General features: G+C 32.7%; 1 protein-coding gene across 1 annotated transcript in view; it reads left to right on the top strand.

Annotated features, from left to right (window-relative positions):
- Window positions 1-6,784, top strand: part of LOC124358867 (lipid droplet-regulating VLDL assembly factor AUP1-like) — a 30,133-nt gene extending 23,349 nt beyond the window's left edge. Inside the window, exons 11-12 of the mRNA XM_046811101.1 lie at window positions 3,199-3,314; window positions 6,638-6,784. Of these exons, the coding sequence (XP_046667057.1) occupies window positions 3,199-3,314; window positions 6,638-6,784 (263 nt within the window). The remainder of the gene's footprint in view (window positions 1-3,198; window positions 3,315-6,637) is intronic.
- The last annotated feature ends 9,193 nt before the right edge of the window (window positions 6,785-15,977 follow it).

Raw genomic sequence — 15,977 nt, forward strand, 5'->3', positions numbered from 1 at the left:
TCCACCACCGTGGCTTGGCCCCTAGAGGGAGAAATGAAAGGAAACTAGATCGAAGAGTTGAGGAACTTTAACCTCAGATAGAAGAGAGTGAAGAAGAGAGATAGGCTGACACATAGAGAAGTGTGCCAGCCATAGGCCTCCAGAACAAGAAGAGAAGGGATCTGGAGCATTAGCTAGGGTACCTCGGGGTCGCCATTACCCGTACGGCCTTGAAAGTAAGACCGCCCCTGAGGGACTTCTTAGTGTTGGTTATCAGGATGTTTATTTTTTTCTGTACAACTTTTCTGTTATCAACTTAACTTAAGCGTGTTCAATAGCATGCCTTTTGGTTTGTAAATTTTTTTGTTAATTTTATTTTATTTTACACCAGAAGAAGAAGACGAAATCAAGTAATATCAAATCAAATCAGTTCATAAAACATTGTTTAACCCTTAAAGCGCCGTAAGCGCATATGCGCGCGAGGATCGACTTTGCTCTAAACGCCGTAAGCGCGTAGACGCGCAATATACTTGTTTTTACTATTTTGCACTGTTAGTTCAGAGTTTGTCCGCTAGAAATGATTTATTTATGATTTATTTAATGATTTTTTTTGAAATGATTTATTTATTAGCCCAATAGAACATTACAATGTTATAAGGCTCGTCAAGAAATAATAATAACACTAAATACTAAATAACAATTTAAAAAAAAATACTAACTACAACACAAGTAACATATAGCTAATACTAGGTGGTATGATATTTCACATCTTAATTATTTTCTGGTGAATTCGGACGAAAATCGTCAAAAGTATAAATTTCAGTTTGAAGCATGTATTCTTTAATAGTTTTTTTGAAAGCCTTTAATGTAGGAATCGCTCTCCATGCTAAAGGTAATTTGTTAAAAAAATGCTGACTATTGTAAGAGAAAGATGTTTTAAAATGGGTTGTTCTGTGTATAGGAACAGGTAGAAAATAACTATTACGTGTTGTGTAGTTTATGATGGGAGATAAAGGGATTGGACTGTATTCTTTTATATGTTTGAGTTAAAACTTCCATTATGTAAATACTTCTTACTGTTAAAATTTGAAGATTAAAAAAATGTCCTCTACATGATTGATTAAATTTCAAATTTCCTAGAATTCGGATTGCTCTCTTTTGAGTTTTGAAAACCTGTTCAATAAATGGTGAACTTCCCCAGGAAACAATTCCATATCTCAACACAGATTCGAAATAGCCAAGATAAATAGTTTTTTGCTGTTCTTAAGTCAGTCAAGCCTCTAATTTTACGAATAGCATAACATGCTGAATTTAGTTTCCCATTTAACTGACTGATGTGATTTTCCCATCTAAGATTGTCATCTAAAGTAACACCAAGAAATTTACAATTTTTTGTAGAAGTAAGTTTACTTTGGTAAAAAGTTATTTCAAGTTGTTCTCTAAAGTTTCTAATAAAGTGAAAATTAAGTATGGATGTTTTGGAAATATTTAAGGATAGTTTGTTAGCTTTAAGCCAGTTAAAAATCAAACTAATGTTATCATATAATTTTTGAGATAGTTCAGTTTTATTGTCAGATTTAATCAAACTAGTGGTGTCATCAGCAAAGAGAATTAATTTGTCACATAAATTGAACTGCTTGGGTAAGTCGTTTATAAAAATTAAAAATAATATTGGACCTAAAACTGACCCTTGGGGTACGCCTGCCTCCAAATAGCGGGCAGGAGATAGATATTTATGGACAGAACCAGCACTGTTTTGAACTATCTCTACAACCTGGCTGCGATCCCTCAGAAAGCTACTAAACCAATTGAGAGCAACTCCTCTGATGCCATAATACTCCAATTTATTTAACAAAATTTCATGGTCTACACAATCAAAAGCCTTCTGGAGGTCACAGAACAGGCCACAGGTCGACTGTCCCTGGTCCAAGGCAGTTAGCACATAATCAGTTAAACTTATGATAGCATCTGAAGTTGACAAATTAGATTGAAAACCAAATTGATTTTTATTTATTATTGAGAATGATTTTAAAAAATTTTAAAAAATAGACTGTGAGGGGTGTATGTTACAGTAGTGTAGCGGGGCTGTGCCACATCACATGACAATCTTTGTGTTTATCGATCGATACTGAACCGGTTTTTGTTGAACAGCTGGCAGTTAGGTAGTATTGCTCAACGCCGCAAGCGCATTTATGCGTACGTCACTGCCTCGCCGGGCAGCTCTTGTGTTCTTCTTCATATCCTGTTGAAGCAGTGCGAATAGTTGATCGGTAAACTACTGTGTAGTTTTATGTGTTATATGATCATCTTTTTATGAAAGTTATATATTTATAAACTTTTGAAATAAACAGTTTCTTGAATGGCGATAAAAGTCTTTTTTCCTCGTAGAAATATTTTTACTCCTTATATTTATAATTATGTATTTTAGCTCTTGTTCCGAAATTCTACATTTATTTTTATTATTTATATTTAGGCTTGTTTTTACTCCAATAAGTGTTACATCTTTTATTTACTTCTATAAACATCTGAAAACTATTTTGTAATTAGAAAAATAACACCCGTTAGAGGTTTTCAAATTTTTGGCATGTAAATTTAATTTTTTATTATAACTGTATTAAATATGTAATATACTTATTTTCTAGTTCTATTCTAGTACATATGAGCACGCAATGTCATCATTGATATACATAATAATAAAAGGAAACAGTAAGCATTGGGTAAAATTTATAAAGGAGCTGGAACGCTACATAGTAAATCATGTGTATTTTGGGCAATAAATATGATAAAATATATTTTTTGCAGTCTCTGTTTTATTTTGTTACCTAAAAAAAGAAATTAAAATTAGCGTTGAGAAAATCTAATTTTAATTTTTTATAATAAATGAGCGCTAATCCAGAGTTTAGCTGAAACTGTTTGGCGCTTTAAGGGTTAAGTTTTAACATATAACATATACAAAAGCCTATAATTATTTTACCCTTTTGGTTAATTTGACACACAATTAAGTAATCTAATTTTGATAACAATTTACGAACATAAAAAAGTTTTTTGAATAAAAGAAACTAAATTTATGCAATTTTATGTTGACCTGAACTATTCTGTCCTCTAATCTTTTTACTGCAGATGTATACATGCAACTTTTTTGAAGTCATATAGTTGGAATTACAAATGAAGATGAGAGATTACAAAGTAAGTAATTATGTGATGGTGATGCATGTCCAGGTAGAACACGAAGTGTGGACCTGACCATATCCAATGTCCTGGAGGGAACTGTTAGGTTCACTCCCCTCCCTCCTGAGCAGCGAGCCAGCACCAGCAGTTCCAGTAGAACCCAAATGGTACTGCCTTCTCAAGTTTCTATTCTAAACAGGTTATATAATGTATCAGTATATTGTGTATTTGGGTCTTATTAGAAATAATATTTTGAAGTAAGCTTCAAAAAGATTATGTCGTGCTGTTGTGTATTAACCCATTGCGGATCGTATTGTTTTGGCGCGCGGGCACCAGCGGGCGCGCATTAATTCACGGTCAGCGGCCGCACGAACAGCAATGGTGCGCCACATTGTATCGCTCGCTTTGTATACTAGAAAATTCAGCTGCGAAGGTATTCGTTCAGATGGAACATGGGCTTGCTGGGGTATCCGTGATGTAGGAACGATAACACGCGAGCAAGGTTGATGTCTGAAACATAGTCTAAATAAAGCGGCTCGGGCGAATCGATTGCAACATCCGTGCCATTGTCTAGACTAAACCCACCAACATGTACGTCTGCGTCGTTTAGTTGTGTCACTAACCTCAAAAGTATTATAATAACAACTGAGGAAAACACCCAATCAGAAGCGCTAAAAAGCGGAGAGTAAACTCATATGAATGATTTTTCAACTTCGACATACAACTGCGATCTGTAGGATATTTATAAAACTTTTGAAAACTCTAAACGTAGACCGTTGTTAAACACTCTTAGTAGACAAGTGAAGACGATCGCCCGATCTATCAGACATTACAGAACTATTTGGAGGGAAATTTAAAAGCAGACCGCTTTTGCAACCTGAGCTCGTCACCGTGCCGTTAGGCCCGGCCGCTGCGTGACGAGCCCAGCTCGTCAGTGATCCGCAATGGGTTAATTGTTCACAAGTGCCAGCAAGCTGATTCCTGTCGTGTGGTCATTGTCAGGAAGAATAGTTAACATGTTTGCAACGATGGTGAATTTATTCATTCTTCAATATGTTGTATGTATTTTGTACTATATTATCTAAACACCATAAAATTTTGTCTCCATAAAAATTATTAATTTTGATTACAAAATGCTGCAAGATACATTTGATAAGTTTATTGCAAATTCGGCTGGATTAAACTCACTATACAAATCAAACAATGCATGAGTTTTAAGAAAGAGTGAATTGGGCTCTAAAGCTCAACACTGGTAAAAACCACCATTTTGTCTTAAGATAAATTATTGATTACAAAACATTTGATTGCAACATTCTTGATTCAGTTGTAAATAAGTGAATTTTAAACTGTTACACCTTCTGTGTAGTTTTAAACAAGAACTTTTTACTTAAGCTGAACTAAGAAGGTCTATTTCAAGGCCCTTCTGATCTTGAAGAAATCTGTCTATTTTGTTTTATGTTATAATAATTGGTAATAACAATATATTTTCAAGTTAAAAATAATAAATTTGAACTATAGCATATGAAAGTGGGAAGAACTAGAAACCAAACCTAATTTGGTAATAATCAGTAGAAAAATGTATATTATCATTGGCATTTCAATAATATAAATTGGAGCTATATAAAATAGTCACTAAACTATGTTTGAGTAGTCCTTCTAAGTAATTCTACAAGCTACAAGGTGTGTACAAAAAGTAATTGAAATTTTTATAAACAAATACATCTTTGGGGTAGCATCTAGCTCTTTCAGGGATGCACTTCTAACATTAATAACAATTATTTTAATTACCATCAATGATGAAATAATAAATGAAAATCAAGTAAAGTCATCTATGCTTGTTTTAACTCCCCCCTCCCTCCTAAGAGCACAACAGTGCTTTAAGGTTCTCTTCACACGGAACAATATCTGCAGAATGGGGAGACTAGGACATCGTTACAGTACTGTTTTTGACAAAAAATTCACGAACAAGCAATAAAGTGTGAGCAAGTGCATTGTCATGGTGCACAATCCATGAATTTTTTTGCCACAAATCCAGGCTTTTTTTCGGATTCGTCATCGTTGTCAGACGTTTCCGTTCTCACGGGTCGTCGTACACAGCCTCCTCCACTTTAGTCTATCGTTCCAGGTCTCCTCTTCATCCACCTGTATTTTCTGTAGTCCCCTTCTCTCTATGTCTTTCCACACTTGGTCCTCCCATCTTCCTCTCGGTCTTCCTCTTGGTCTTCTTCCTCCTTCCTCCTTCTCCAGTGCTATTCTAGGCATTCTATTATCTCCCATCCTCTTCACATGCCCCATCCACTGTATTCTTCTTCCTTCCATTGTCTCTTGCAGTGAATTGTCTCCCATCCCATCCCACCTCTTTTTTTCGGATTACATCACAAAAATGGCATTGTACTGGCAGGTAGTACTATAGTACTACTTATTGAGTGTTAGACCTTGTGTCAAGACTTCATGATGCACTATACCATTAAAATTGAAGAACACAATGAGCATGGAACGAACACGCAGAACCTTCACGTTCAATTGCACTTGTCAAGTCTTTTTCGATCTTGGCGATCCAGAATGTCTCCACTGTGATGGTTTTGAGCCTTAGTTTCTACGTCATATCTGTAAAGCTGTGTTTTGTCACCTGTTTAAACAAGTTTCAGTAATTCTGCATCATCGTTGACTTCATTTAGTGGCTCCATGAGCAACTTCAATTTGCTACTGTTTTTGTTCAAAATTCAGCAATTTTGGAACATACTTTGACCCACTTGTTTCATACCCAAAACATTCGAAAAAAATTCATGGCATGAGCCAATTGATAGGCCAACATCATCAGTGACTTCTCTGATCGTAATTCGGTGATCATTCATAACAATTTCTTCCACTTTTTTCGTATTTTGATCGGTGATTGATGAGCTGATGAGTCTGGAGCGTTTGTCATTTCAATGTCTCAACGGCCACCTTTGAAACTTCTATATGACTTGTAAACCCTTGTTTTACTTATAGCAGACTATTTTATAGGCCTTTGTTAACATTTCCCACACTTTGTTACACTATATTTAATTTTTCACACAAAACTTTATACAAATTCTTTGATCCATTTTTTGTTTAACAATAAAACACAAAGACAGATTTGTTTTTGTTAAACAAATAAACACAAAGGTTAGAGGTTGATACCTCTAACCTTAACAGCTGCCACTGAAAAAGTAAACAATGATACAGCTGGAAATGTTATTATACTTTCAGGAGTATGAGTGCCAACATAATTTTAAAAAATCTTGGCAATTGGATTTTCCAAATTCGTGAAAATAAAAAATTTCCGTTACTTTTTGAATACAACTCGTAGTTGATTACCTTGCAATTTTGTATGTTCTAATTATTAGGCTTGTTGTTAACTTGATGTGTAATTTGTTGATTTTTTAACTATTGTAAGTTACCAGGTAGTGGCAACATCTGTAAGTGAGAGTAAGTAGTTTGAAACATATATGTGGTGATATGTTGACAGTCAACGACAGTATCAAGTGAGGCCAGCTGTTCGTTCCCCCGCTCTGCTCAGGACAGGATGATGACCTTTGTAGAGCGAAAGGCTCGTTTGATCGAAGCTGCCCGCCAGAGGTACATGGAGAAACATGGACTGGTTGACAAGCAGTAGGCTTCAATGTGAGTAGCCTATACATTTCATTGAACAGTTACAGATTTCAATACTTTCTGAATAATTATTAGATTTAAAGGAGGTTTTTATTCAACTCTGTTTATTTTTAAATTATGCAAATGTAATGTAAAGCCCTTTGAAATTTGTTTTTGACGATGGAAGGATTGTGAAGGAAACAGAATTTTTCCGGACATTTGCCATCGTTCAGTAATAAAAAAAATCAGTAACACTACGTTTCGAGATCTGCAATCTGATCTCTTTTTCAGGTAAATAACTAACCTAACACATAATTACAAACTAGGTTAAAATAAACAAATCATACCAGAGCATTGTAACACGCACAAGTCAGGAATCGAAACTACCATGTTGTGTGTCAACTTCACTCACTCTAAAACATGCACTTTAATAAAACATGCAGATCTCGAAACTTAGTGTTACTGATTTTTTGTATCACTGAACAAAAGCAAATGTCCGGAAAAATTCTATTTCCTTCTTAATGTAAAGCATTATGGGTATTGAGTTTTGTTTCAATAGTTTGATTCAAAATTTGAACTTTTTAAGTGTCAGATACTTTAATGGAGAAAATTCCAAAAGTTCAAAGCATGTTTCTTTCACACAACATGATAAATTCCTCAACATATAACACTGTATTAGTAATTTTATATTGTCTAGCCAACATACCAATTTTCAATGAAAACAGCTACAATTTCAAATCTAATATGGATATGATTTATTATTTTATTTAATCTGAAAGTCATAAATTTTTACTTAACCCTCCATCGGGCGCTAAACGGAGTTTTCCTCCGTGTATTTTTTATTATTAAAAATAGTACTACTTTTCTGATGTTGGCAGTCGTATCCTGCAGTGTACTTCACGAGCATCTTTCGGGGAAGCGAAACAATAGCCTCCCGCTTATCTTTGTCAAAATCTGTCAGTATGAGGTCTACTTCCGTGCGAGACTGGACGATTCCTCCGTGAGCACCCGATGTTGTGTTTGTAGTCCTTGGACGAAATCTCCGTGAGCGCCTTATAGTGTTTAGTTTTTATGGAGTAATAATCCGTGTGCGCCTAAATGTCTGACCTGTGATGGTTTCTTTTTAAGTTTTACAATATATTTTATTTGAATTTTGTGAAATGGAGAATGAAGACGAGAGACTTGTCAGTACAGTACCCGTGTGCTAGGGAACATTTCAGTACTGTTTATGGAGTGAACATTGTCGTTATAAGAACCAGAAGGAAAATGTTTTGAAAATTTGTGTAGTGTTAAAAAATTTTTAGTAAAGAATAAATTTTGATTTTAGAATAATAATTGACATTACAATTGTATAATATCTGAAGAATTGAAGTAAGTTGTTTTTGTAAGAAGTTAAAAACTAAGTTAATTTCCATATATTATTACAGAAGGTTAAACATTTTTACAATTAATTGCATTATTCCTTAAAATAAATCATGTTGTTACTATACAATAACATTTTTTTAAATTTCGAAATTCTTATTTGGAAAATTCATTACATAAGAGAGTAATTTTTATTTAAATTCTAAAAATGAATATATTACATTGTAATTAAATCAGTATGAATATTTAAACAAATATAAACAGTTTAAACGACTATAATATCCATTATTCACTAACCTGGAGGAAACCTCCGTGAGCGCCTGATGGTGTTTCTAATTTTAAGCGCCCGATGGAGGGTTAAGTAACAATTGAATGAAACTGGATACACTTAGGCACACAACTAGTATGTATGACTAATACTTCATTGTACTTATTAAACTATTGCAGATTGATATGTTTGACCGCATGTGCCCCAGCAGGTGCAAATTAATTTAAGCATCAGTAGAAGAAAAGTAATGTCGTGGCCAAATGTCAAATTCAAGGATGAATTAAAGAAATTTCAAAGCGATCATTCAGCGATTTTTTAGGGTGTCAGACATCTTTAAACTTTAGACACCATTCATGCACAACGCCATCACTCATAATGTTTTCTCTGTAAACACGGGAGGTCCCCCGATGGATTTCTGCTGCACTATTCCCTTCTGCTCGCAGGAAATGAATAAAACTCCTTAATTCACATTTGGCGGGAGAATCAATAGAGGCGGCCATGTTTATACGACTGTTCCTCAGCGCAAACTAGCTGCTTGAACTCGGCAGTGACAAATGTTGTAGTGGGCAATATGCACAATCGACCACTGCCCACATAGCCACGTGTATGGCCGCCATGGCGTGGGATCGAAGGTTGAAAAATAAAATGGTCCTTGTACTGCGGAAATAACCGATGCACAAATAGATGATGGCTTCATTTGCTTGACGATGACATGGACATGGATAATGAACAAAATGTATTGAACAGTTTACAAAAAATAACAAAAATTTTAAAAAAAGACGTTGAAATAACTAAGTGTATCTCTAAATTCAACAACAAATCTGTCTTTGTAAAAAACAGCAAAAAATTAACCAAACAATATAATTTTAGGTTCATATAAACCGTAAGGGGTTAATGTATAATGGTTTTAGGTTTGACAACTCACATGTTTACAAACAGTCTGATTATAATGTATAAATGCATCAGGTAAATCGCTTTTCCCTACTGCAGTTCTATACCTTCTCACCTAGTGAATGTTGTGGTGGTGTTGCAGACAAAAGAAGAAATGTAGAGGACTGACCACGACTGACTCGCCTGTACCCGCTCACTAGGAACTCAACTACAATACAGGGACAGATTCATATTTTCTGCTGAACTCGTTAGTGTGTATATTGTACAGTTTTGAATAGTAGTAACAGAACAGTTATTGGTAAGGTGGATCGTTTAGTTTTCAGACATCGAACATGAATATTTTTCATCTTGTTTGTGACCAAGGATTTCAATTTTAAAGGGATCATCTGATGGACAATATTAAAATATGCTTAGTTATATAAATATATCTTTTTAATTTTACCTATCAAGTATATGTTTTAAGTATATAGCCTGTTTTTCAACACTGATTAATTTTTTTTATTAAACCTCATTTGTTTAATAAACCACATTTGTCTATTGTCATTGACGTATTACTTACGTTTTTGCAAGGCTATCACATAATAAACAAATATAATAAATTGAGACGCATAAAATTATGCTGCTGATGCTAGGACTGATAAATTTGAGCTTTTACAATATAACTTCCAGCTGGTTACTAATGCATCACTGCCGTAAATCACCCAACTTTGATGGTACCTGCCACATTCTTTTCTCTCTCAGTTGTTGATTTGGAAATTTTGGAAGATCATCTTATAAATTAATTTATAAGTTTTGATTTTAATGTGAATATCAAGGAATTCTAATGAAGATAATTACATCTATAGCAATGCTAGTTTTGGTGAAGTTCAAAATGGAAGGGTATAAAAATAGTTAAAAATATAAAATGATAATAATTGTTTTTTTAGATCATTTTTTTTTTAGTTTTGATACTTAAAATTTTGAATCAGCATAAGCTAACCATATACAAACCCTTAATTGAAGCGGTAACTTTCAGTCGCTTTATGTAGTTGTCTGACTGTGATATAAAAATTATTTATGTGTCTGATTGTTGATTTGAAGTGTATCTTGCTAGAAAAAATATCTCAAAACATTATCATTTCATATTTTTAGCCTTTTTGATACCCACCTATTTTTACTTCTACCAAAGCTAGTGTGGCTAATGATCAATGTCTTTCTTGAGAAAAATTTCTCTTCCAGACTACCAAAGACGGCATAGTGCTCCCTTACTATGGCAGGACAGTCAAAGAGCAGGTGTTCAGCAGTTTCCTCCTGCTCTTTACACATTCTACAGAGCGGATTCTCCCAGAGAATGCCGACTCTGTAAAGATGCTTCCTCAGGTGACCATGTCCCATAATCACTTCACCCTGGAGGAAGGTGACTGTTGGACTATTCTGCTCATTCTCAGACCCGGATGCAGCCACCAACTTCTCTCATGTTCAATGTGAACCCACTTCGAAACAACCTTATAGGATTCACACCTGAAATATCACAGAACGGTCGAGGCCCCGTCATGTTAGACACTTGAGTCCAAGTTGGCCAAGGCATCAACTCTTTTGATCCCTTACATCCCTCATGACCAGGAACACGTCAAAGACTCACATTGTTGTTCTGCCAAGGGAATAAACAACTTGACAACTCCCAGACAAGTTTGGAGTTGAACACACAAGAGTCCAACGCCTTTAATGCTGCCTGGTTATCTGTGAAAACGCTAATCGTCTTACTCCTATACCACATAGTTTGTCGAAGAAAAACTTATGTAGTATCTGAACAGTATGATTTCTGATCAGAGCATTCCCCTGCATCAGGATGCTCATTTTGTAGTGCCCCCTGTTGCAGACCAAGGCCGACCAAAGCCCCACCTGCTGAAAACAGTAGGAACTTCTGGCCACAGCCTGAATGACAATGTCTAAGGGAGTTAGGTAGAGCTGTGCCAGGTGCACTTGGATAGGTCACCAGTTCAGAACCCTATCAAGGATGATGCCCAGGTACTTGGAATTTAACTCAGAGCCTTTCAATAATAATGGACCAATACCCTCCAACTGATGCCTTATTGTAAAGGCAACCACGGCAGCCTAAGTAGGGTTGACACTAAGGCCTATCCCATCATACCAGTTTCCCACCATGTTCAGTGCAGCATTGGTCAATTCTGTGACTGTTGTGTTGAACTTGCCGCTCACAAGAATCACAATGACACAAGACTCCAATGCCGTTCAAAACAATGTATTACTTTATAGACTGACGAAACTTCACATATATATCATAAATATTAAACAGTTTTCTACTGGCATGTTTATAGATGAAGGAGATGACTACCCTTTGCAAGAACTTATCGGAATTTGTCACTATAATGAGCAAAACAGGATAACTTTAGCTCAAATTTATTTTAAAAGCTTTTAAGTATTTGAAAATTATCAATTCGTGCACAAGATTTTTCATATATGCACATTATCTGTCATAAACACTGTATATAAATTGGGAAAGAATTCAAGTTGTTTTTCAAAAACATCCCCAGATGATACACGTTTCAAACAAATTGAATGGATTAACTGAACCTCTTACCTGGTTGAAAGAGAAACAGACTTCATAGGTTTTGTTAAGGTGACAAGTGATTAAAAACTAAAATACGTTTGATGAGCGCAGTAAAACTTTTTTTCAAAGTGTTGACATGTTTTTTATTGAAGTAACAACTTTAACTTTATTAGCAACAAGTGAATGCTCTTTTCCAACCCTCAGACGAGTTAAGGACTATCTTGTACTGAATTCTAGCAGCTAATAGAGATTATATTGAATGATTGTTATGTCTATATATAGAGACATCCTTATTGCCTCAATGACAGTTTCAACTGTAAACTAGCACAAACAAAGAGTAGTAAATAAATTAATTTGTAATATTCAAATATTCTTTGTTTTGCTCTTATATTTTTATTCATTCTCATAAAGAGTACATTTACTCCCTCCTTACATAGTTTACGATTAATGCCTAACCTGTGTGTTAAATAAAAACTAAATGTAAGCAAAAGAGCATTCCTTGAATATAATGAATTTACGTTTATATAGGATATTTTCAGAATCAATTATAATTGTCACTTAATTTTGATAAACCTCACCTTGGATTAAGAGTTAAAGTTCATTGTAATAATCGATTTCCTACGACTTTTCCAGAATTTTATACCATTTTAATCAAGTAAAGAGACCTAGATTTGTAAAAATTATGTTGAATTAAAGATAGAATTCACAGAAGAAAATCTATTTTTATTTTCTTCAAAATATTACAAGATGAACCCACCATTCCACTAACTTAGTTCTGAAAAGGCTGTGTTCTTTGTCAAAAATGTTAACAGTAATTTGGACAAACTTCTAATTATATTGCGTTTGAGTGGAATTCTTTGTTGTTTTTATGTGTTTTAGAGTGTATGCTTGCTACGCTAATTTTTATTTAATTCTTTGTTGCAAAAGTTTTTCCATTTAGGATATTTTAGCACATTATAACGGATGCAAAGAATGTTATAAGTTAATTTGGTGCTTTTGGTTTGTCTGAAACATAAAACATATTATTGATATATGTAATTTTTTTTACAACAACACTACAATAAAATTTGTTTTAAAATATTACAGAAGCATTATCTCCAGCCAGGTTTGTAATAAATACTGTAATAGTTACACATCATATATATTATACATTCCATAAGTCATTTTTATAAAATTGTTTTCAAAATCTGGAATATAATATGCAAATCATTTTGTATATATATATATAGTATTTTGAATTTTAATTTATTTATATAAATCTAAATATACAGAGTAAACATTTTATTCTGTTGTTTTCTATTTATAAGAAAGTAATAAGTACACAATTTATAATGTGGCATGATTTTAATGCACATATTGCTTTTTTTGTAAAGAAGTATTTTTTAACTTCACATACAAGCTAAATACTTCTTTTTTTAAATGAAAAAGAAAAATTAATGAAATAATATTTTGTAATTATGCCCAGAAAGTAAGAATAACAAAAGGTGCCAACTGTTGGCATATAAACACAATTTTTCAGCATTTCTAAAGAACTAACATAATCTTAGATAGTTAAATACTTTTCGTGTTACAGTAAATAATTTCGTTTTTGAGGTTATTGTTTTTGTAAACAGCATTTCTTTAGTTTTGGGAAATCAATGAAAAATTAAAACAAAGTTTCAGTTTGAAATAATAAAATTTAGACATCACTCTTGGTTGTTCCCTATTTGTATTTAGTTTTATATAACAGATTTTTTTGTCTAAGGGTTGCAGTCTCGGACCATTTTTTAATCCCGGAATTTTGGGATTAGAAAAGCTTAATCCCATGATTGAAAAAAATCTATTTTTTATGTTTTAAAACGTAAATCTGGTAACAAATTATTTGAAAAGATTATTTACACTTTAAATTATTTTGTCTTGTAAAATATACCACATATAGTTTAAAAAAAGTTATATTGTTTAAAAATAATTTTGTCAAATTAAAAATAATATAGTAGGCTACAAATAGAAAATTGTTAATTTATAAATGATTATTATCGTTCTATTTAATTATTTGTAAGTTTTGTTTAAAACAAAATAGTGAATGGGTAAACTAACAAGAAGATAAATTATGTTCAAATGCCTTTTTTAAGAAGTAAAATTACTAAACTCAAATACTACACAACCAATTTACAAAATAAAAGGTTCTTTTACAAAACATGTAGCCCAAATTAAATTAAATGAAAATATTTTAAATACTTCTTTACATTAAATTGAATTGAATTCATTCACTTTGAACAGCTTGCCTTGTTTCTAAGAATTAATTTTCTGTGCTCAATGATTGCCGTGCATTGCATATAAAAATAAATATTAACTATTTAACCAATAGTTCATGTATGTAATATAACGAGGTTAGTTCTTCCTCCAAAAGTACTATACACTATTATTGTATTACTGCCATTTTATTGTAATTATGAAACATAATGCAGATTAATTTTTATGACATTTATACTTCTTTGCTACAAACTTACACAATAATGATTTATTTTAGTAAAATGTCATGACTTTTAACTGCCGAAAATATCCGGCTTAAAATCATCCGAATCCCGAATCCCGGAATTGCAATCCCTTGTGTCATAGAAATTTAATGCTGTGTGAAAATTTGTTATTGATTATTTTATGTTTGCTGCTTAGGTATAATTAACATTTTTGTGTACTTTTTGTCTGTTTGTTTACTTGAAAAAAAAGTAATATTACCTCAGAATGTATTTGTATACATAATACATACATGTATTGATAGTATCGTTTATGGGTTGGAGTGAAACTGGCTTCCTTGGGTTCAGCTGAGTGAATTCATTTCACCGGATTGTTTTTTTAAGTTTTTGAAGTTGTGCAGTGAGTAGCTCAGTAAATTTATTTTTTCTCTGTATGTTATTGATAATTAAGTTAGTTGGGATAATTAATTGAACTTCAGTCCCAATTATCCGACTTTCCTCTGGGTTGGGTTATGTTCAGAACGAGTAATCAGCAGTTGTTGTCTCGATGCAGATAGAATCCATTTTACATTGTATCTACCAGATAACATGTTCATCTTATATGCTATAAAAATTGAACTTTGAGCGTTGAGGATTGGAATTTGTACTCTTCATAAGGTGCCAAAAATGTTAAGATATAATATAAGGTAACTCTTTTTGTGCATGCTTAACCTTTTCCATATGCCTCAAAAAGTAGTGTTCTATTTTTGTAACATATAACGATGGCAAATATCCAAAATCCTATTATCCTTACAAATCATCAATAACACACCATCGTTGAACAAAATATGTTCAATGTATCGGATATTTTGGAACTTTTGTCAATTATAATAAGAAATTGTTTCCTAGCTTCAAGCAGAAAATATCAAATACCTAACCAAATTCTATACATTTTAAAATATCGCTTTTATAAAAATTTGTCAAATTTAACAAAAGTAACATTAGCAATTAAAAAAAGAATTAATATAACAGTGTTCAGAACTTTATTTATTAAGATTTGTTAATAAACTGAGAAAACATGTTTTTCATTACTTTTGTATGAGTGCATATGATCTATATTTATAAACAGGAAAAATATATTTTCTCCAGTTTTTCTAAATGTGCAAACAACACAATTTTTATTAAGTAAATGTGTTTATGTTCCTTGGTAATTTCTTGTTGTTTAACTTACTCCTTTTCTGCATTTTTAGTAAAGAGGATATTTAAAAAATGAACATTTTAGACGTGTTTTTACATATTTTTTTCTGAATACACTAAACAAACAATAACAACCTTTCCCATACAATATTTGACAAGAGTTCCAGAACACCTTGTATTTAAAGTGTAAGGTTGTTTGTTTTATTCATTAGCTATCAATGTAATAAACTGCCAATAAATATCAGAATAATGTCTTTTATTGTGATAATTTAACATGTAAGTCTCAAAATCTGAGTTTGTATTAATTTAAATGAGTTGAAGTGTTTTATAATTACAATGGGTTAGGCATATTATTATATTTATATAACGGGTTTGTTAACATTTTTGTAGCTAATATACATTTTCAGAAAGAAAATAAACACACTGGTTAGTTTAATTATAAACTCACAACAGAAATAGTGAGTTTCAGTAAATACCTTTGCATAATATTCATTTTACCCATTTGTTTATTAAATAA

Source organism: Homalodisca vitripennis, chromosome 4, assembly GCF_021130785.1.
Source record: "Homalodisca vitripennis isolate AUS2020 chromosome 4, UT_GWSS_2.1, whole genome shotgun sequence".
NCBI classification, from domain to species: domain Eukaryota; kingdom Metazoa; phylum Arthropoda; class Insecta; order Hemiptera; family Cicadellidae; genus Homalodisca; species Homalodisca vitripennis.